At 37.2% G+C, this 23,167-nt stretch overlaps 1 protein-coding gene across 1 annotated transcript; it reads left to right on the top strand.

The window, feature by feature from the left end:
* The first annotated feature begins 16,087 nt into the window (after nt 1-16,087).
* On the top strand, nt 16,088-20,962 carry LOC149828235 (uncharacterized). Its single transcript, XM_090017470.1, has 3 exons — nt 16,088-16,474; nt 16,589-16,771; nt 20,679-20,962. Exons 1-2 carry the CDS (start codon nt 16,121-16,123, stop codon nt 16,754-16,756), a joined length of 522 nt encoding a protein of 173 aa, XP_089873596.1. The 5' UTR covers nt 16,088-16,120; the 3' UTR covers nt 16,757-16,771; nt 20,679-20,962.
* Nucleotides 20,963-23,167: the final 2,205 nt, after the last annotated feature.

Consider the following 23,167-nt stretch of genomic DNA (forward strand, 5'->3'; position numbering starts at 1 on the left):
TCTATTTACGTATGCCATGGGTATATATGTTAACAAGTTCATATTCGTTGCAAACAGACTATATCCAATTTCGTCAAGTATATTAAAAGCAACACAACAAGCAAAACTAGAAGCATCATCAGCTCTTATTTCATGGTATATTGGTTCTCTTTTATGTTTATTTTGGTTTTTGATTTACTCTTGTTACTTCGTGTTTTAACATTGCTATTATCACTGTCTCGGTCAACAGAGTATTGTACGTCAGTTGCCATACCCCATTGGATTTCAAGATGGACTACCATATTGGGTTAACGATGATCATTGCGGAGACTTTTGGTCAAGTGAAAAAGTAAGTGAACAAACCTCTTGTGCAAAGTTACGACATAACAATCCTAACACCATTTATACGATCGATTTGCAGATATTGATTCCTACACTCTGTCAATCTGAAAAGCATTGGGTCTTATACGTGATGAATTTATATGAAAAACAACTATTGTGTTACAATTCGTTGAACTTACATAGTGGTGTACAACTTGACATTTAGCATTTCGTAAGATTCCATCTATAAGGGTATTGTATCATGTATAGTGGTCATGAATTTACTTTCTTCTGCATTAATCACAGGTTAGTTTCGTCAAAGACATTTTGGGAGTCGACATTAGCGAGTGGATTTTCACTTTGCATACCATGCCCCTTTACAAAATAATGGCATCGATTGTGGCGTATTTGTAATAAAGTATATTAAAGCGATATACAATGGTCAAGAACCTTATTTTGACATTGTATGTTCTTTATTACCCTCTGTTATTGGGGACTCAATGTATATATTGGTACCACATTACATTTTTTTTGCAGGTTGATATGCATGGATTCCGCACAGAACTATGCAGAAAATTGATGGCATTTCTAATTACGGAAGAGAAAATAACTCAACCGGCAAGAATACCTAAAAGGCAATGAACGACGGGACCCCCCACGCAAAAGTAATTTGATGTGTATCGACTTCCAGTAGATTTTATAGACTGTACAACCAACTTTTGTATAAACAATTCTTGTAGACTATGTATACAAATTATGTAAATATCACTAGGTTCAAATAAATAAAATTTCAATTTCACTAAATACGCCAATAAATTGGACTGTTATATAGTAAAAGCAAATTGTTGTTATGTTCGCCCTTCGTAACTGAAAATTGTTCAAGCGATTCGCGTTGTGTAAAATAGAAATGAGTTGTTTTCTTAAATGTGACTTTATATAAGTGTACAAACATTATTTGCAAAAATATTAATAAATGGTGAAATCGATTTGCACAAGCAATCGCAGTGCACCTTTACCACGATTTGTGCTCATAAACAGAGTGATTGCCATCCAGTTGTGACCGACATAGACGTCAATCTGTAAATCGTTATACCACTGCGATTTACAAAATGGTTTTTGTCTTTTAGAAAATGAGCTTTGTCTAAGTGAACGATACGTACCATCGTGATTTACACAATGGCCTATGAAGGCTACATCGTGTAGTGATTTTCTATTACGGGCAATGTCTATGTCATCAATTTTTCCTAATCGCTTTTACGGGTGATTGGAAAATATGGTTTAAGGATTTCGGGTTTTGCTTCAACGATAAAAAATGAGTTAGATTTTTTAATACAAACAATTTCGTTCAGAAATAAAAATAAAGACATATCGTTGTCGCCGTAACTTCCTAACTTTAAATCCACATGATTTACATGAATTACATGATTTACAACTACGTTCGTATATAAAAAATATTAGCAGTTTGTTACAATGTCTATGAGCAGCTGAGGATACATCCTCTCTAAGTAAAGGAGCTCAGTAGTAATGGCATCCTACTGTACCTTATTTCTTAGTAAACGAGCTCTACTATTTTGTTAAACTCTTAACAAATCCGACAATGTGGAAATTAGGTCATGCAAAAGGGCATGACAACTAACTTTATGGTAATACTTAAAAATAGTTCACACATGATTCCTGTGTTTCATAGCTCGCTTTCAAATTGATCTGAGTTTGTCATGAAACAGAAAGTATAAGACACTGCATTAAGTTTCACAAGAAATGCAAGCATCTTACCAACATTGATTACATACCAAAAGACTTGTAAAACTGAAGCTATCACTTCAGAAAATCTGGTCGGGAGGATCGAAGGTTACAACATTGGAAATTACGTTTGTAGGGTATTGCTACAAGTTGAAAATTACACAAGTTAGATATTGATAAGCTTCACGTAATACAATTTACATGAGAAGCAATATAATATCTTACATACCTGTTCATGCAAAGAGCTTTGTTGCTTTTGATTAGATGTTGGTTGTTTCTCGGACCTTTTCTTGCCAACCAATTCTAGTGCACCCTTTGCCCTCCGGCGACTGCGATCAGAGGTTGGTTTTCTTTTGATACCTTTCACTTGGTGAATATTTTCATCATAATCAACAACATTCACTACTGACTTGTTGAAGATGATGTTTATGCTTCGGCGCAACTTCTCAGAAGTGTCAAGGGAAGCATGATTTTCACCTACGTTGTTCGATCTCATTATCTTGGACTGGTATTCATGAGCTGCAACAGACTAATGGTGAATTAACTGCATGTTTTCAAGTAACTTCCTTGATGTTTTTCTCATGCATACTTAGGTTTCTTCACTCTTTGATGCCAAATCTGCAATATGCATAAATGACCTACATAGTTGTTGGTAACGGGAGGCTATATGGCACTTCTCATCAACACCAGATTGACTGACATTATCCATATCCAGCAGATCAATCTTTACTTGTCTCTTCCATCTTTGCATTAAATATGACTCAGGTATTTCTTATATCTTCTCTTGATTAAGTGCCTTTACTGCATAACGACATAAAATACCTTTGAATTCATACATTTTGCATATACATTCAACTTTTTCGTTGTCAACATTGTACGTGACATGTGCTTCTTGCCTTTTCTGATGTTCTTCGCCCTCTCATAAAATATGGTATTTGTGCATATTCTCGGTTTGCATGAGTCCTTTTATGTTGCAATTCATGACATGTATAACATCTTTCTTAATTCATTCAAATACAGTTAGTGCATACAAATCTGCAGGTCGCATCAATATTTTCATGCCCAAAGTTACAGGGCGTGTATTGAAGCATTTCACATCTTGTTCAATCTCATTGTCTTAGACCGTTTACAAATAATTCATATTGTTCCATGAAGTGAATCATTGTTAAACATGAATATAGGGTTTTCTTCAACGTGGCATGTATAGATTCAGCTCTTTGTGTGCTTATCATACCTGCACAAAAGTATTGTCTTCCATATGCCAATGCCCACTTTTTTTTTCCTGCATATAAATTTTGTAACCACAGACAGTCTTCAAGGTCGTATATTTGAATCATTTCCTCTCAATCTGAGATAAAGGTGACCTCATCTACGCTCTCAAGCACACACCTTGTAAACTTTTTGTCAAACCCTGTCTTTTGATTAAATATGTGACATATGTTCTTTGTTGCATTTTGAAAGACATGTCACAAACATAGGTGATGATGTGCATCTAACCACACATGAAACACTACAACCGCAATTGTGTGATCACCATCTGTAAGTACAGCTTTAGGTTGCTTCTCATTCATTGCCTATGTAAATACTCTGAACAATCACTTAAAGCTTTCCTTGGTCTAGTTATACAAAAAAGTGCCGCCTAATATACAACTTTGTGAGTGATGGTTCACTCTGACAAACTGCGCAAATGGCCATTGTTCAGTATTAATCTTCACTGTCGTATAAAAAACAAGCACATCATTGAAGCATTCATAATCTACTCTTGACTTTGAATCTGCCCAAAACATATTCACAGCATATCCATCTTTATCCAGTTGCATTGCACTAAAGAAACTAGGGTCAATGCTTGATTTCTTCTGTAAGTAATCAACCAAAGAACATATTTTTTCATTCTTCATGTTATCTGTTATCTTCCTTCTCAAGTGGTTTCTTAGATCCATAGGTGTGAATGACACATTCTTGAGACCACCATCTATGTGCGCAAACAAATTGTATGTCTTCCTTGGTGCAATGTTGACGCTATCAGCTATTTCAGCCATTGCAGCATGCACTACAGTTACTTTACTATGTGACCTTAACATAGGAGTCATAAATGAAGCAGATAAATCATGATTATGATCACTGATTAAAGTACAAACTACATATTTTTCATTCAGAAGTCTTCTTAACACCATTCTCGCTGGACATCCACATCTTGATTCTGGCATACTCCTTGTTGAATTTTCAATTGATTTCTTCCAACCTTCCTTAGAACAAACATATGTCTTTCTCACCATGACACTCTGCGCATTTTTTGACTAAGAAAACCTTCTAACACTGAAGCCAAATTTTAACGCATAATCATTGTAACATTTATATGTCGCATCCTGAGTATTAAACTGCATTCCTTCTACGAGAACAAAGTCAGGCGTACTATCATGTACATTCCTAGTGCCTGCACTTTTATCAAGTGTACTATTAGGATCGTCTACCTCATTATTGAATTACATTTCTTTTGTTGGAACATTCAAGTCAAGAGTGAATTCAATGCCTGCACCCTTGTTATCATGTGCATCATTAGTGCACGTGTTCACTTCTTCAGATGTGTCATTAATACATAGGTTCACTTCTCCATATCTTTCAAATGATTGAGATAGATCATCTTCATTACAACCAGATGATAAGCTCACCACTATTATAAGCAAGATATCAATTTGCGTTAGCAAGCGCATATGTTTACTACGATTTATTCAGGATGCATATAACAACGGATACCGATAAGGTTAAGCAAGTCAAAGAAACAATTTAATGAATCGCAGTATAAAAGCAACTGCGGTTTGTAAAGAAATGACATGTCATACATGTGTGTTGACGATAGCGCTTTCATTATATCTATGATGTTGTGAAGCGAGTTCAATAAAAATCGCTAAATGAGCAGCGATTTGAATACGGAAATTGCCACCGCAAGCGCGTAAAAATGTATTTCTCAACACACACATTTTAAAAGTCTTTCTACAAATATCTTACAAATATATACTACAAAACACATAGTATCTTACAAATCGATATACATATCGCATAATATATGACAAATTGATACGGCAGTTCAGCATAATACCTTACAAATTGACACTACAAAACATATAATATCTTACAAATCGATAAATATATCACAAAATATATTACAAATCGATACGAAAATTCAGCATAATAGCAAACAAATTGATATTAAAAAATGAAACAATATCTCACAAATCGGTAGTATGTTACTAAAACCGCGATTTGAGATACAATGCATATACTGAGTGAATAGAGGATACCGGATGGGGTAGAGGCTCTTCCTTGTATTTGTAAATGAGCATTCTTGTCAACAGGTCCCAGTGTCTTGCAAATATTAATAAGTTTCCAACCATCAAAAGGACAAGCTCCACCTGCAATAACAAAACAATGCTTTAATGGCACTCAAGATGACATACGTTCTTCAACGATAGCATGATGACATGGAAAGGTACTCACGACACCTTAATAGCACTGGTTGGAATGTTTGTGAGTCATTGCTTTCTTCCATAATGCCTAACGGCAAAGAAAAAGAAGAGAAGACTGTAAAAAGAGATGGCCAACAAATTCGTCTATGACACCCACCAATGATCGAACCAGTCGATCGCAAACACGGGAATGTTTTGTAACACAAGGCAAGGATGATAATGCGACAATGTATTGTAAAACAGGCTAAAAAACAAGGCGGGAACCTCAACTCGAGACGACGACAAAGTTTGCGTAGTCAAAGAGAACTCTTGTTACAGCAGTTGGTGCAAAAGTTTACTACTTAGGGCGAAAATGGTACGTTTGGACTTTGAAGAGTTAACATCATATTTTCTAGATGGACTTTTTTTTGTCCTTTTTTTTAAACCATCATTTTCCTTCTTTTGAATGGAGGATATTTTTGTAATTTTTTTGAACCATTGTTTCATGGCGAGCATAGTAGGAAAGGGTACTTAAGTCTTTGCTACCGCACCAGATTCTGATGCTAAGTGATGCTTACACACACGGGGATACGAGCTCTACATGCTCTTATACATAGCACTCATTGGGACCCCCGAACACGAGATGTAGCTAACGGCTGTCTTCGGGGGAGAACACACACCACTCTGTCAGCAACTCGCCCTAAAATATCTATTATCTGATTCGGCTTTCAGTTTTTTTTATTATTTTTCTTTTCTTCTTTTTTCAATTCTACACCTTGTTTGATGAAGAGTTTCACATAGGACCTCCCTGTGAAAACTAATAAAGAAAAATAAAAAAGGCTTTTTGCCCAATTGCAGCAGTGCAGTGGTTTAGAAAGTTTGTACCTCAATTTGCACATCTAAATATCTGATTCGCTTGTTCATTTTTAAATTATTTTTCTTTTTTTTGTTCAATTCAACCCTTTGTTTGATGAAGAGTTTCACATTGGACCACCGTATAAAAACTAATAAGGAAAAAAGTACTAATTCCTTTTGCCCAAATTGCAGTAATGCAGTGGTTTAGAAAGTTTGTACTTCGATTTGCACATCTTGTTTTATTTTGATTATTTGACAGAAAGCCACCTAGTTTAACCAATTTTGTAAAAATGCTCCCCAAACATTTAGATTATTACATTTAACCGATAGTTTTATTTGAATGCATTTCAAATACATAACAGTCATATATTTGGTACAATTGTTTTGGCTTGATCCGATGTCATAGATGTGTTCAGCAAGGCCGATTTAGCAGGAAACGACTATTAAATCATGTTTTTGCATGAAAAAACACATTTTTTCAACTTGAAAATTTTTGATGCATTTCCTGTCATTGATTTTTCAATAATAAAAACTGCTCCAATTTTTCTTATGGATGATCCAAATGCTGATTTCTGCTAAATAAAGTATTTAGTTAGACTAAACAAACAAAAAAATTTGCTAAGTCGTTTGCACATACAAATCATTGTAATGAACATATTGAGATATAAAATAACATTTTTGCCTGTTTCCTGTAAAGCAACTCACCTCTATGTCATCTTGCAATCTTCTTTTAGACAAATCAACAACGAGAGCATTTTGGTTACTTTGATTGTTAACAAAGGTCAAGCAAACGATTTTAAGATTGAGCATGTTTTTGAAATACAAATTATAAAAATAACAAGCTAATGCAATAAGTAAAAGGTTAAGTAGTTTTTTGTAAATAGTGAAAATTTTGGTACTGACCAATTTAATATAGATGGATTTGGAATGTTTAGGAAACCGCAATACCACGAGTAGGGGTGTCAACGGGTCGGGTTTGGTTCGGACCCAGGTAGAACGAGACTTGGATCAGTTTTTTGGGTATGGTATTGGGTCCAGACTCAGGTCTAATCCTGGTCTACTATAAGGGAAACCATACTCGAACCTGATAAGAACTACATGAACCAGACCCAAACCATACCCGGTAAAATAATATTTTTTATCATTTTTACTTTGAAAAATTGAGGGTCTTAATCTAACTCAAGTCGGGCTCAGGTCTGGTATAAAATTTTACAAACTATACTTGGGTCCATGTATTAATCAGACCTTTGGGTCCAGACCCGGGTTTTCTTATTTGTCACCATACTAGGACCCTATAGGGTCTGGTCAGGTCGGGTTGGGTTAAACCCGACCCGTTGACACCCCTAACCATGAGCCTGATTCTCTGATCTGATTTTTTTTTTGCCAGTTCCAACACATTATAGGCTGCCTGATATTTTGACAGCTCAAAGGCCAGAAATCTGATCGACATGCTTTTTTGGATATTAATCTTTTTAGTAAAATTCAAATGTAGATTTGAATCGGATTCAGATATGTTCAATCGAATCACTTTTGGATTCAGGTCAGATTCGAATTACAGATGGGCCAGCTTCCCGGCCCATTGCCCACCTCTACTTGTACAAAAGACAAAAGTTGTTCAGTGTGTGATTTCAAACTTTTGTTACCAATTTCAGATGTTTAGACTGGACTAGTTGTCATAAGGGGGTGTCAACAGATCTGGTTTGATTCGGACCCAGGTGAAACCAGACTTGGACCAGAATTTTTGGGTATGGTATCGGGTCAGGACTCGGGTCTAATCAGGTCTACTATAAGAGAAACCATACCTTAATCTGATAAGAACCACATGGACCAGACCCGGGCCATACCTGGCAAAATAATAAATTTTATCTTTTTTACATTGAAAATTTGCGGGTCTTAGTCAGAACTTAGGTCGGGTTCATGTCTGGTATAAAATTTCACAAACTATACCCAGGTCCATCTATTAATCAGACTTTTGGATCTGGATTCGGGTCTTATTTGGGTCTTCTTATTTGTCACCATTTCGGACCCTACAGTGTTTGGTTCGGGTCGGGTCCTGATAAACCAAACACGTTGACACCCCTAGTTGTCATTAGTTTTTTTTTATTAGTTGTTAATTAAACATCACTGACCATAAGAAACCACCAGTTGACAATAACATGCATGGGAAAGCCCTAAAACCAGCTTATGTGCTGCTTGTTTTGGGCAAAGGTGTTGATGAGAACATACAAAGTTGTCACAAATGTAAGCAGGGGACGCGTGGTACAAGTTGGACTCGCAAATTCCAGTTCCCTTTTAAAAAATGAGACATAAGGACACGAAATTTATTCAATTTTAATCAATAAACATTTTTTTGAACTTTTAATACTATATTTTTGTAAAAAAATATTAAAATAATTTCCATATCTGTCAGTGTTCATACCAAGTCTCTCCAACCCTATCATCAGTGAAACGAAATTTTTTGAGGCCGTTTTCTTTATGCAGAGGTGTTGCATGCTTAGCATGCAGCTCCACTACTGCTAACCATCCATCTCAACATTTCTCCCGACACCTATTTATAATTGTAGAGTAGGTCGCTGCATGCCCACTATACAGTTATGCTGCATATAATGTGAAGTCCTTTCTCTTTAGGGCAAACTCTCTCTCACTCAAATTTGTGCAATTTAACCTTACATTTGCTCAACACAATTCATTTATTAGCAAACACATTTTAGATTGAGTGGTTTGCATCAGAGGTGTCAACGGGTCGGGTCGGGTTTGGTTCAGACCCAGGTGAAACCAAAATTTGACACTGATTTTCGGGTATGGTATCGGGTCCATACTCGAGTCTAATCGAACCCAGCATAAGAAAAACCATACCCGGACCCAATAAGAACTACATGAACCAGACTAGGTCCAAATCCAGTCAAAGGGGATGGTCCTTGCAAGATTTTTGCATCCCCGTTCTAGCCAACTTTTGCACATTAAAGCCTTTCGAAAATATCGCGAGAAATTACCTGAAAGTTAAAAACCATAAATTTTTTGTGATATTTTTAATTTCTCATTTTTTTGCTAAAAACATAAATATCGCATTTTAAACACGATATTTGTGTTTTCATCTGATATTTATCATAAAAAATGTGTGTTTTTAGTTTTAAATATTTTTTATTTTTGTATTTCTTTATCAAAATTTATTTTTTATATTTTTTAGAACTATTGGGCACATCAATACCTAGCTTTTTTTAGAAGGTCCACTGTAGGCAATTTCTCCTCCGAAGCAAAACAAAGGATGAGATGGCCCTAGGAAAGGGGGCTTTTGATTTTTGAAGTTCTTAAAAAATCTACCTTTCTAATTAAAATTCAATAAAAAAATATCATATTCTATGACACATAACACTGTGGGATCCTACGTGGATTCTAACCATCCAAACGTCTAAGAGTTGTCCTCATTCCATGTGAGACTGTGAGCTAATCCTACCCGTCGGTTGGATGGATGGGAAGGACATAGGATGGATTTCATCATAGTGCTCAAAGATCACTTCTAGAAAGACACCCACCCGGAGCGCCCAAGTGGCAGCGGGTCTAGATAGAAGGTGCTGACCCCTTCATCCCAGGTTCGACTCCCAACGGATATGTGTATGCCTTTAACTGGTGAGCTCCATAAGGGCTTGGGTGTCGGCGACCCACCAGGGGTTTACCTCACAAGGGGATGAGCCCATTAAGTGACCCAGTTGTCAGCAAGGGTTCTTGGTCATTAAAAAGGAAAAGAGGTCAATACCAAAAAAGGGCACATGTCTAATTGATATGAATTGTTCATTAATTATGTACACATTATTTTTAAAATGCATGTAAGAACATTATGTGAGAAAGCTGAGATCTTAATAGAAGAAAACAATGTCCAGGTATGAAAGTATGAATGTGCTCATGTTATAAAATATTTCTTCATTCAATATATCTTTGTCGTCAAAGCTTTCCAAAGTCTAGCTGCTTATATCAAGATGTAGCTGAAGTTTCATATAATGATTGGTAATTAGCTTACATCATATATTAATGTGCTTTTCTTGATTTTACATCTAGCAAGATGTCTTTTAGTATCAATTTAGTTTTAAAAATGTGGTGATTTAAAAATCAGTATGATCTACATGAACATATTTTTTAATGTAATATTTTCTTATATTATTAGCAAACACTTTTTGGTTGTTTGTCAATAATTGTTGTTTTTATGAGAATGCTACTTTTATTACCCAAATTATAATTTATACAACAACAACTACTACGCCTTCATCCCAAAACAATTGGGGTTGGCGATATGAACCAACAAAGAAAATCATTTTGGGTCTTCCACATGAATCCTTCTCCTCCAATCATTTTTATCCAATGCCATGTCCTCGGTGAGGTTCAAAGCATTCATATCCTTTCCTATCATCTCCATCCAAGTCTTTCTATGCCTACCCTGACCACTTTTAACTAATATATTTTCTCATTTCTCCATCCTTCTAACTAGCGCATCATTAGGCCTTCGCCGAATATGACCAAACCACCGTAAATGATTCTCCCTCATCTTATTTTCAATGGGTGCAACGCCTACCTTCTTACGTATCTCCTCATTTCGAATCTTGTCTTTTATTGTATTTTCACACATTCATCTAAGCATATGCATCTCAACTACACTCATTTTTTTAATATGATGTCTCTTGGCAGCCCAACATTCCGTATTATATAGTAAAGCGAGCCTAATAGTCATCCTATAAAACATTTTTTTCAACCACAATGGCATTCTATGATCGCACAACACTCCAATTGCACTTTTCCATTTCATCCAACCAACCTTTACCCAAATTATAATTTATAACTTCTAATAATTTTTTAAATGGAAGTATTTTTTCTCCGGTATGCAGCTTGTGAAAAGCTCTATGACAATTTGTGATGATACTCATGGACAATTTCATGATCTTACAAAGCTCTTTTAGTATTGGAGGAAAGGTATTAGTGTTCTTCTCTTGAGCCTTGGATATTGGTAACAAATTCAAATGAAAAAATAGCAACAATGAATTCGTGAGCAAGTGATAATGTTGGTTTATAGTTTCGAGTTGGTGGCTTCAATTGAGTAATGGCCTCATGATAGGCATGGACAATGTCTTTTCCGACCAAGTTCATCGCTGTTTTGATTCATTTTGTACCCATCTAACCTTAGGATACCTTGACCTAACTTGTGTTAGATGTTAGTCAAGTTAAACCAAGAGTCATTTTTAATTCCTTTACTAGTTTGTTGCACTTGTTCTCTGCCTTTGGTTCTTTTTCAACTACTCTAATGCTGCCAAAGCAATCAATGCTACATTCCTGTTGATTTTATCTGCAATGAAAGATGTACTGAGTCTCCACATGCAAGCACTGCTGATTAAAGATATATTTTTAATTTATTGATGTTTTTTTCCTTCTTTTAGAAACAGAATTTATTTTCTGCTTACAAGCTCATGAAGGATGATAAAATAGAAATGAAGAAACAAGCAAAAGGATCCAGAATTGAAGAAATAGTGAGTTTTATGAGTCTACTTTGTGTTCCTTTCTAATTTGATGCCATTTTCTCTCTTTCACTGCCAATATTTTCTCTTGTATCAACAGATTATAAAGTCAATTGCACCATCTATATATGGCCATGAAGACACCAAGACTGCAATTGCTCTTGCAATGTTTGGGGGTCAAGAAAAGAACGTTAAAGGGAAACATTGCTTGAGAGGGGATACAAATGTTCTCTTGGAGATCCAGGCACAACCAAGTCACAGTTTCTCAAGTAAACTTAATTATTATCAATCAAACCCTTTGAATCCAACCTAAATTGATTAAGTTACTAAACTTAGTGGATTTAAAAGTTTAATTGGTTAGTTTCTTCAACATTTTTTTTTTGTAGAATTGATGTTTATGAAGCGATGATATTTTGTAGGTTCAAATAAATTGCATCCAAATTATTTTAAGTTAGTGGCAAAGCCAATATTTAGCCCTTCCAAGTTTCATAATCTATCCCTTTTATTTGAATATGCTACTAGAGCATTTGCTTTTATTAGTTATGCCAAGTCTTTACAATGTTGGAACATTAATTTCTTGTTAGTCGAAGAAGACATGAGAGAGGGTTGTGTATACTATTAAAAAAAGAGCTTCTGTTGTTGGACTTACAGTAACAGTCCACAAGGATCCTGTTACAAGAGAGTGAACTGTTGAAGGAGGTGCACTTGTCTTAGCTAACTGAGGCATATGCTTAATCGATGAGTTTGACAAAATGAATGACCAAAACGTGCTGATAATAATGAATAAATTACTTAGGTTGTTTTTTGCTTAAAATATTTTGACTGTTATATCTTATTTGTGCTGACATAATCACTCTTGTTGCAGTCATATAAGCTTGTAGCACCACTTGTTGCAGCTAGGGGTGGCAAAACCTGACACGACCCGCCAACCCGCCTCTTAGGCGGGTTCGGGTTGGGCTTAAGCCAACCCGTTTAATAAACGGGTCGACCCGCGTAACCCGTTTATTAAATGGGTCTGGTTCGGGTTGGGGATATGCCAACCCGGCTGACCCGTTTAATAAACGGGTTAGGCGGGTGGGTCAACCCGCCAACCTGACCCGCCAACCTAAGAACCCGTTTACCTGACCCAACCCATTTATTAAATGGGTTGGTGGGTCGTGTCGGGTTACCCGTTTATTAAACGGGTCGGGTTCGTGTTTGCCACAGTCGACCCGTTTAATAAATGGGTCAGGTTCGGGTTGAGGTATGCTGACCCGCCAACCCGTCGGGTCGACCCGCCAACCCGACACGATTGCCACCCCTAGTTGCAGCATGTAGAGGGGTTGTTTTGTTTAAATATTGTTAATTGTGTTGTCTTAATATTAGTTTAAGTTACTATCTCAGATTGCGAAAAAACTGTCCATGTGTTTTCATGCTTTTAATTAATAGGCATGCATGCACCTAGTAGAGGAACTACACTTTTGCTATATGTTGGTGTGATTGGTTTTGCAGGACAATTGGGTGTTCTTGGTTCAAGATTTGGAGCGGTATTTTATTTTCTTGTATATCACTTTTATAATATTATTGTGCACATTTACCTAATAGCTTAAATTGTAATCCAACTTGAGTTTAGGTTACTTACAATATCTGCACTTGGTTCAAACTGGTTAACATTTGGGTTTAGATTGGAAGATCTCTACTCATGTTTTCTATAGTTCTAAGCCATTATGCTATTTTTCATGCATGATTCGTACACACTGGCCTTCCAACTGTGATTTTTTTTTCTTTAGGTGAATGAGTATTGGTGATTGTCTTAGTTGTCATAAATACTCATTTTTTTAATGATCCTTTGAGAAATAGTATACTCATTTTTTTTAATGATCCTTTGAGAAATAGTGACGCTCAAGCCATCACCAAAGACACATTTGTGAAGGCTGGTCAATTACTAATACCTATGTAGACTTCACGTGTATACCTATGGTGATGGTCAAACAAAGAATTAGTGACTACTTCAAGCAATCAGTGACAGGTTTTTGTTGGTTAAGTGATGGATTGAAGCCGTCACTATAGATGTTTTTGGTGCAGTTATTGTTCCAAATGCAATCCATGCATCATAATTTGCCCCAATACAGCCTCAATAATGGTGACTTTAATCCAACTCCACACGAGTTGGTCTGCTCGCTTTCAAGTAACAAAAGCATGATTAATTTTGAATTGCGTGAATGATAAAAAATATTATTTTATCAGGTATGGTTTGGATCGGGTTCATGTAGTTCTTATCGGATCCTGATATGGTTTCTCTTATAGTAGACCCGATTATACGTAGGTTTAGGGGTGGCAATTTTTGACACGACCTGCCAACCCGACCCGCCAACCCGCCTCTTAGGCGGGTTCGGGTTGGGCTTAAGCCAACCCGTTTAATAAACGGGTCGACCCGCGTAACCCGTTTATTAAACAGGTCGGGTTCGGGTTGGGGGTATGCCAACCCGGCTGACCCGTTTAATAAACGGGTTAGGCGGGTGGGTCAACCCGCCAACCCGCTAACCCGTCTGCCTGACCCGTCAACCCGCCTCGCCCTAGTCTTCACTGACCATGATAACCTGGATAAGTGGTGGAGGATGAAGGCGTCTTTAGGAATATTCCGGTCGCCGCTGGACAAGCCCTTGAGGGAGCTGACGGAGGATGACATCTCGCAGCTCACGCGCGAAGATTGCCGGAGATATCTTAAGGAGAAGGGTCCGATTTTGCACTTCTCCTTCTTTTTCTCTATTGCTTTCTTAGGCTTTCGGTCATAAGTAGGAAGAATAGATCGCCACGTTTGTTTCTCCGACGATCGAGAGAGTTTTTCGGCGATCTTTTTCTCACTTTTTTTCCTTCTTTCCTCTTCTTCTACCTCTTGTGAAGGAATGCGACGGCCGTCCTGGAACAAGTCTCAGGCAATTCAGCAGGTCCTCTCGCTCAAATCCCTCTTCGAGACGTGGCCCGGGAAAGAGGAATCCGGCTGCCGAAAACTGTTGATCAAGAAGCCCTCTCCGGGCTCATCTGGCGGACCGCGCCCGCTAGATGTCGCCGGAGAAGATCCCGTGAACCTTTCAGAAGTGAGTGTTCCTTTCATCCCTCAACTATTTTACGAATTCTTTCTCACGGAAATCTTTTCTATCCAGATCGTACGGTAGGCTGTGCTCCTCGCTTCCTTTTTCCGTCAAATTTAAATTTATTTTTTGTCGATTTCTTCTTTTGTTGTTTCGTTCTTGGAGTCGCCTCCCGGTGGAGAGGAGAGACGATCCGTACCGGCCGTGGCGCCGCACCCGTCAGCACCTCCGCCGCTCCGCCTGCCGGTGTTCTGCGCGAGGGGGGCGGATTTAGATGGGGAGAGATCATCCGGAGATGCCAGATTCGCGCAGATCTCCCGGGAACCTGCCTGAGATTTCCCGGTTTATTAAACCGGGTTGGCGGGTTACCCGTTTATTAAACGGGTCGGGTTCGTGTTTGCCACAGCCGACCCGTTTAATAAACGGGTCGGGTTCGGGTTGAGGTATGCTGACCCGCCAACCCGACCCACCAACCCGCTAACCCGACCCGATTGCCACCCCTACCTAGGTTCATAGTCGATACCATACCCAAAAATCTGGTTCAAGGTTCTACCTGGATCCGAACCAAACTCGACCCGTTGACCCCTATGTCCACCCCTACATGCAACCTATGTCACTGGAACACGCTATTTTTGTGGTGCGTTCCCAATGACACGAGCGGACACTCTCAGTCACAGAGACATGAACACTGACACATACAGTTAATATTTTAATATTATTCTAAGTTTTTTAATAATTTTAAGAATTATTTTAATAAAAAGTGATTTTTAATATTAAAATATTAAAAATAATTATTGATTAAGAATTAAAAACTTTCAGCACCCTCGTGTCCTATTTTTCAAAAAATAAAATTAACTCACGTGTGCTCATGTCAACGTGTCTTTGTGACAGCATGCAACATATATGCTATGAGAAGATGTTCGTTGCATGAATGTGGGGAATGCATTCTCACATTGGGTGGGGTTTGGGTCTAACTTTTAAACATATCGGGTCTGATAACATCCGACCCGAACCCATATCATATGACAAACTCTGCAAACGGCCAACACAACAATTAGTGAAATCGTTCACAAATCGGGTCGGGTCATTTCTGATCTAGAATGTGTGGATTCCAAATCAGCTTGGTCATACCGGATCCGAAACAATGAGAAGCCTCATCCTCCATTTGGACGTTGGTTGCTCCCCTGAAATCTCCAAGTTACCAAGCCACACTATGGCGATATCTCTATCACCATTGCTGCCGCTACCGAATCTCCACCCAAGAACGCGATCCATCTCCGTTTCCTCTTCGAAACCCCATCTTTCCATCATAAATTCAATCACCCAATTCCCAGAATCAACGATCTTGATTCCCAATTTCTCATCCTTTTCTAAGAATTCCCGCAGACGTTCATGGAGAAACAGGCTAGATTTGAGACTCAATGCCCTCACAGAAGGAGAAATACCCTCAGAAATCGTAATTCAAGATGCCCAACAAGTTGTTTCGGCGAATAACGATATTGGGTCATCAATAATAGCGCTTCTTCTTGGCGTTGCTTTTGTTGGTCTTATTATTCTCACAATTGGGGTGAGTTTAGAATACCATCTTTCCAATTTTTGGGGGATTGTTAGTGGTCGGAGAAACATTCTCATTCGTTTTAGAATTCTGGTTTCTGGTTGACTAATTTTTTTGGTTGTTCAGGTTATCTACATAGCTGTGACGGATTTCTTGCAAAAGAGAGAGAGGGAGAAGTTCGAGAAGGAAGAGACAGCCAAGAAGAAGAAGGGTGGGAAGAACCGGGTGGTGAGAGCTAAGACTGGACCGAGAGGGTTTGGGCAGAAAATTGAAGATGAAGATGATGATGGATGAGCTAATGTGGAATGAGTAAGGCACCTCTCTCTCTCTCTCTCAATGGGAGGATGTTTTTAATTTGTAATGCTTATATTAGAGAGACTAAAGCTAGGACTTCTAGTTGTTCTCTTATAATTCAATCCACTAAGTGGGAAAATGAGCTAAGGTGCTCATTTGAACTCAATTGTGCTCGATCAGTTGTTTTTGTTATAGTAAACTGCCTTCAGTGGTGGCTCAAGAGAAGTTGAGACCCTAGGCGAAGCCTCCAAATGAGGCCCTAATTTTTTTTCATTGTACATAAAAATTCTATTATTTATTAAAGGGGTTGCACTTTTTTTAAAATTCTTAACATCTTTCATATTTACTAATTGGGTTTATATATATAATACTTCCATACGTTATGTCCAGTTTCTCTTATTTGTTGATCTGCAGATATTTTTAGCATCTAGTGTTGGTGTTTGTTTTTCAAATGCAATTGATGTTATTGTCATTTAATTGTTGTCATATTATCTTGCAGAGAACCATCTGCAGAAGGCATGTGCAATGTTTACTGTGAATGATAGAGGGAGCTAGCTTGCAATGTTGAGTGTGTTTATATATATATATATATATATATATATATATATATATATATATATATATATATATATATATATATATATATATATATATATATATATATATATATATATATATATATACTGGCCACTGGGATTTGAGCACGGCACAGACCACAACGCCCAGCCTATGACCCAGTTGACAATGCTACCAAATTATTCTGCTAGCTTCAATAGCCTCATAGGAAGCAGGACACATTGTAATCAATTTCTATCTTCCTCACTAATGAGCTTAAGAAACATTTTACAGAGTAAAATTTCACAGCCACGTTCTTCTACAGTTTCATGATTCTGCCTAGAACAGCATATTTGACACAATAAAAAGAATGAGACAAACTCATAAAACTTGGATGAGAGGAAAGCTAACTTAGCTACATGAGCCCATTATACATAGAGTCCGTCCACTTAAGCTGGTTAAGAAGACTTGCCTCAATTTTCACAAAAAAATAACTCAAGGTAAGTTCCTTGCCATCAAGGCTTATATGATAGCTCACTAGCACTCAAGCTCATGTGGAGTCTTAATTAACACCAAAGGATAAACAAATTTAGACTACGGAGATAGTCCAATAATGCTATGAATACATTATACCTTCCTCCACATGGACCTCCTGCTAGATAATTCTAATCCTGCTAGATAATTCTAATCTTGCCCAACTCGTTGGCTAGCACTACATTGCAGAAATGGATTTGTAACTTTGTACAGTCTGGTGTTATCAAGGCATCAGGCACGCATGGAACGGATGCAGGAGGTGCATTTGCTGATGTCTCAAGTGAGGTCACACCGCCAACACGACATACTTGAGATGACAACCCCACTTTGAGATTTGAGGCCTCTCCAAAATAGGAGGCCCTAGGTGGTGGCCTCAAATCTCAAAGAGGCCAGCCGGCCCTGCCTGCCTTTGTACTTTATGTTCCTAGTGTGTTACAATAGTTATTACAACATCTAGGAACTTCATTCTAGTGTTACTTTTTTGTTTCCATCATCTGGGATGAATTTGAGCTGCTACCTTTTTTCTGTTTTTTTTTTTCCAAGACTGGAACCAAGTTCTGGAAGTGTCACTGGGAAATTAGGCATTCTTAAACTTGTGACAATCTTCATTACTTAGAATATGAAATGATGTAAATCCATTGGGGTTCATTTTTATGTTCTGGATTTTATTTAGTTTGCATTAGGATATTGGGCCCAAATGATGGATCCATATTCAGTTAGGAAATTAAATAGATTTAGGAAACTATCTTTGATAGGGTTTAACAAGATCAGAAATTTCTCATCTATATAAAAAGATGAGAAATCTAAAAGTGTAATATGAGTTTGAGATGAGATAAATTTAGTTATTACAATTTCTCGTTAATTCCTGTTTCTTTCCTGCTTTTCTAGATATTGGTAGCTTTTTCTTAGAGAATTGATAGCCGGCAGCCTTAGTAATTTCTTCGTAATGGACCCAATTCTTCTGCTCCACTCCTGTATCAAGAAATTTTAAGCTCATATGGCAGTCTTTGACTTTTAAGGATCTCTTCATTGCATGTGATTTAGACGCCAATTCTAGAAAGAAATTGGTTGGAAGTTCTAGGTGACTGAGCATCAAGTACTTCCCATTCACGAGAAAAAGCCGTCCGTTGATTATCAGAAAAAAAAACTGCCAGTTACCGAGGTGTGTTCCAAGATTGTATTTGTTCTTGATATTGGCCAACACTGGATTGGGAGAAAATTTTAGTCTGTGATCGAAAGTTCTTATTTGGATGCCATGCAATTTGGCCATGTTTACACCTTTATGTGATACATAGTAAAAATTTGTGAGCCATTGAAAAGGCTTGATGCGGTAAGGAACTCCCAAGTCATTCATTGGTTCAAAAAGAGGAAACTATGAAACAAAAAATGGAAAAATCTGGTCAAATGCTGACATAGGTGTATATAAACTATTAAAAACAAGAAAATAAGTGTAGAAAACAAGTTACAATTCCATGTCGCTTTAAATTGATTCACAGCATCTATTTTTACTTTGCTAAATTTATAATCGGATGTTTTATGTGTGTGTGTGTGTGTGTGCAAGTGCACACACTTTCAGAGCTGGTCACTAACAGTGTGAAAGAAAGAAGATTACCTGTGAGGGGATAGAGGTTGATTCAGGGATGGTCTATAATTCTGACGTACATTTTGGAAGTACCACCATGTTTACCTTGTAATGGAACTTGAAGTCCTAATCCAGCAAAACCGATACACATCTCAAAAGGGTCACTGGAATCCAGGATTGAGGTTACATCTACAACCTCAAAAAATGTGGTTGAGCCTAGACAGCTAGACCTGAATCTGCAAATTCAGGTCAAGTGCATTGCTTTGGTTGTTGCTTCTCTGGCCCTGGAAAGTCTTGAACTTGAACCCCTTTTCTATGGAGCGCAATATATGGATTCATGTTCTTGATCTGTGATATAGGCTGAAGAACATCTCAACATGCTGTGGTATAGGCTGAAGAACATCTCAACATGCTGCACAATAAACTAAATGTAACTTGTAGCAGTTAATCATCGATCATATCATTTGTTAGATAGCTTCCTTTATGAGCTTGAGACCAAGGGAAACTTTTGGTGCTCAATCTTCAGATTGAAGGACATTTAGAGACATTTTATTGTCTCATTCTTTAACTGTACAGTTCTTATCAAACTAATACTACCATCACATGTTAGCAATGGTTACAGAACTCTTTGAAGCAGTCAAGGTCTAATTTTCCTTCCTGACCAAATGATTGCAATGAGATAACTGTGTTTTCCTTGCTATGAAGAAAAGCAGTCGGCACCCTACAACTTTGCCCAAATTGGACTGTTGTAGGGGCTCAAGCAATCTGGCTGACTGGGAGGGTACACCCTAGTGATATGCAATTAAACTTACAATCTCATCAAGGTTTTAAATCATTTTTAGGACAAGTAAACATCTAAAATATGACTCATGTATCACATTATCTGGTTTCCCTTTAGCAAAAAACTTAAAGAAACAACAAAAATATAGAAAATAAAATCGCATCTCTTTCTACACGCAAAAAACTGACAAAATTGAACTATAACTCTTCATGCCATCCAATAACCATTCTATTGGCTTATCACACTCATTATGTCTTCAAAGAGTTCTTGGACAAGAGCTGAGAGGATGAGAATTAGTTAAAATGTGGCATGGAAATGAGAACTAGAAAAAGAGGAAATGTCTGGGCCATGACTGCTTTGTTCCTGGTTGTAAAATTCAATGTCATGAATGCATTGTAGGAATGTTTCTTTCAATGACTTTCCTCCCTCTTTCTATAGCCAGAGCACTGTTCTTATTTAATCTCTTGCAGATTTGTCTCGAAAGAGTAGAACAGTGACTGCAGATGTTGGAGATCCAAGTTCAGATGGTGGAACTGGATATTGCCTTTGAAGATTTTCCAGCTGGACAAGTTTCAAAGGGATCAATCCCCTGTTCTTGAGTGGAGTAGCTGGGCTGCTCTCTTTTGTTTGTCATCTCAATTCAAAGTTCATCTCCTTCTTCTTGGATGCATATCTATTGCATTTCCTGGAAGCGGCTTTTATTCTAGGTATGTAACTTGGTAAATGTAATTGTATTCTGTTGAATGTTTTTCAGTTTATTCTCGAATCAGTCCTCTCCTTGTGGTCATTGTATGGTTGTTTCTTTGAAAAGAAGTTCTACACAAGGTGTAAATTTGATAAATGCAAATTGGAGGCATACCCAATCAAGTCTTATGTATGTAGAACACATACCTCCAGAATGCATTTGCTATGATTGGTTGTCCACTGAATGTTTCAGTCATGTATGTAAGCTTTACAAGGATGGAGGTCTTCAAGAAATCTGTTCCCACTAGGTACAGGAAGATATTTGAGTCTCCAGCTTCAGGCCTAATTGTCTGATCCAGTATTTAAATCAGTGTTTTAGGCCGTTCTAATTTTTTCTGGTGGCAATTTTATACCCCTTGGAATGTGGGTAAATATTTGCTACAATGGGCTGGATGTGCAATCTAGTAGAAAACACCATGTTTTTTCACTTTTTTTGTGAATCTAGCCCTGCAGACTATTTCGCATGGACACTCTCCTTTGGCTTTGGTTCTTTATCTCCTTATATGTCTTTATCCACAGCCATATCCATGTAACATAGTTTACAGATGTGATCTACATGGTTTGTTTAGTGGAAAACATATTTTGGATCATGTAATTCTGCCATGTTCTACAAGGACTTGAAAAAGCAACCGTTCGCGGTGCACCAAAATTTCATGACTCATAAATCATGTTTTTACTTCAAAATGATTCACTCCAAGATGTGATTCCTAACAAACAAACCATGTTGAATGCATCTGTGGGGTCAGATTGACTAGATAGAACTTATAAGTGATACTATGCATGATAGATTCCAGAGGATCATGGCTTTCACCTTAGATGCCATCTAACAAAGTGATCCTATCAGGTAGCCCATGCACTAACTTATACATGCATCAAAGTTAGTATACATGCATGGTTTCTTGCTCTTCACAATTTATTTTAGTCAGAGTTTCAACAAGGCGCCAAAGTTCAGTTTGCTGGCCACATGTGACTCCAAATCAAATTTGATCAGAATCACGTGAGGCTCCTTGTGATTATGATTCTCGCTTAAATGAGAAAGCAACTCATTTGTAAAGGCAAATGAGAGTCTATTTATCGCCACTCATTTTCTTATGATTATTTAATCAATGCCAATGAGATTCATTCTCTCATTTACATGAGTCCAAATGTAGGAGCAAAGCAACATGATATCCAGGTCTAAGAGATTCATTTGGATCTAGTTCCAGTTTAGGATTTTTATTTGGGTTATTTAACTTTGAATTTTTTAATGTAATGAATTCATCTCGGATCCATAATAGATTTAGGGTTTCACACATTTTCTTATAAATACTCAGGGATCTTTTAGAGAGGCTTGATTGATTGAAATTCCAGATATTTTCTTTAATTTTATGAATTAGTTTATTGTTGAATTTTCATTATTCCTGTTTTCCAAAGTTTAATTTGCATAGTAAGAGTAGAGTACCGTAGATCTTCTGCATCGAGATCGAGGGTGCATCAAAATCTCATGAGACTCGACCAAACATGCTAAAATCACCACTTTCAACGTAAATTTATGATATTGATTTCTATTATCTATTACTCTGCCTTTTTTTTTGTTATCACAAAACTATGAACTTACCAAGGGGCTCCGCGCTGTCAGTGCACATCTCTTTGTGGTGGGACTTTGCAGGCTCAAACCCCAGTGGTACGATGATTAATAACTGGTAGGGATCTGCCTAATCTCTGTGACAAATATCTTGAGATTTATAAAATATCTTGCGATAATATTATGAGAAATTGCCTAAAAGTTTCAAACGGCAAATTCTCACGAGATTTTCAAACTGTGACAAATATTACAATATTTATGGTTTTAGCAGATATTTATTCTGAAAACCCCCCAGATTTTTATTTTTAAATGTGCTTTATTTATATTTTCTTATAAAAATTATGTTTTATATTTTTTACTTTATTTTTTATTGCCAAGATTTTGCCAAAAATGCATGATTAATAAAAAAATTCAAAATCTCCCAAGTTTTTTACTCTCAAGATTTGCCATTTTTAACTTTTGCCACTATGTGCCTAACCCCAGCTTGCCTTCCAAAAATAATTAATAAATAAAACTATGAACTTACTATTTTTCTTTTTTTGAAAGGTAAGCTGGGGTTAGGCGGACCCCCTACCAGAACAACACCCGCCCCATGTGCCCAGCTTGCCTTTCAAAAATAAATAATAAATAAAATTTTATGAACTTAACTAT

Source organism: Nuphar pumila, chromosome 9, assembly GCF_984573655.1.
Source record: "Nuphar pumila chromosome 9, dmNupPumi1.hap1.1, whole genome shotgun sequence".
In the NCBI taxonomy this organism is placed as follows: domain Eukaryota; kingdom Viridiplantae; phylum Streptophyta; class Magnoliopsida; order Nymphaeales; family Nymphaeaceae; genus Nuphar; species Nuphar pumila.

Excerpts from the sequence above, each read along its gene's own strand:
- LOC149828235 (XM_090017470.1), top strand. The coding sequence starts at position 16,121 with ATGGCGATATCTCTATCACCATTGCTGCCGCTACCGAATCTCCACCCA. Across the intron at positions 16,475-16,588 it reads TTATTATTCTCACAATTGGG|GTTATCTACATAGCTGTGAC; the intron begins GTGAGTTTAGAA and ends TTGGTTGTTCAG.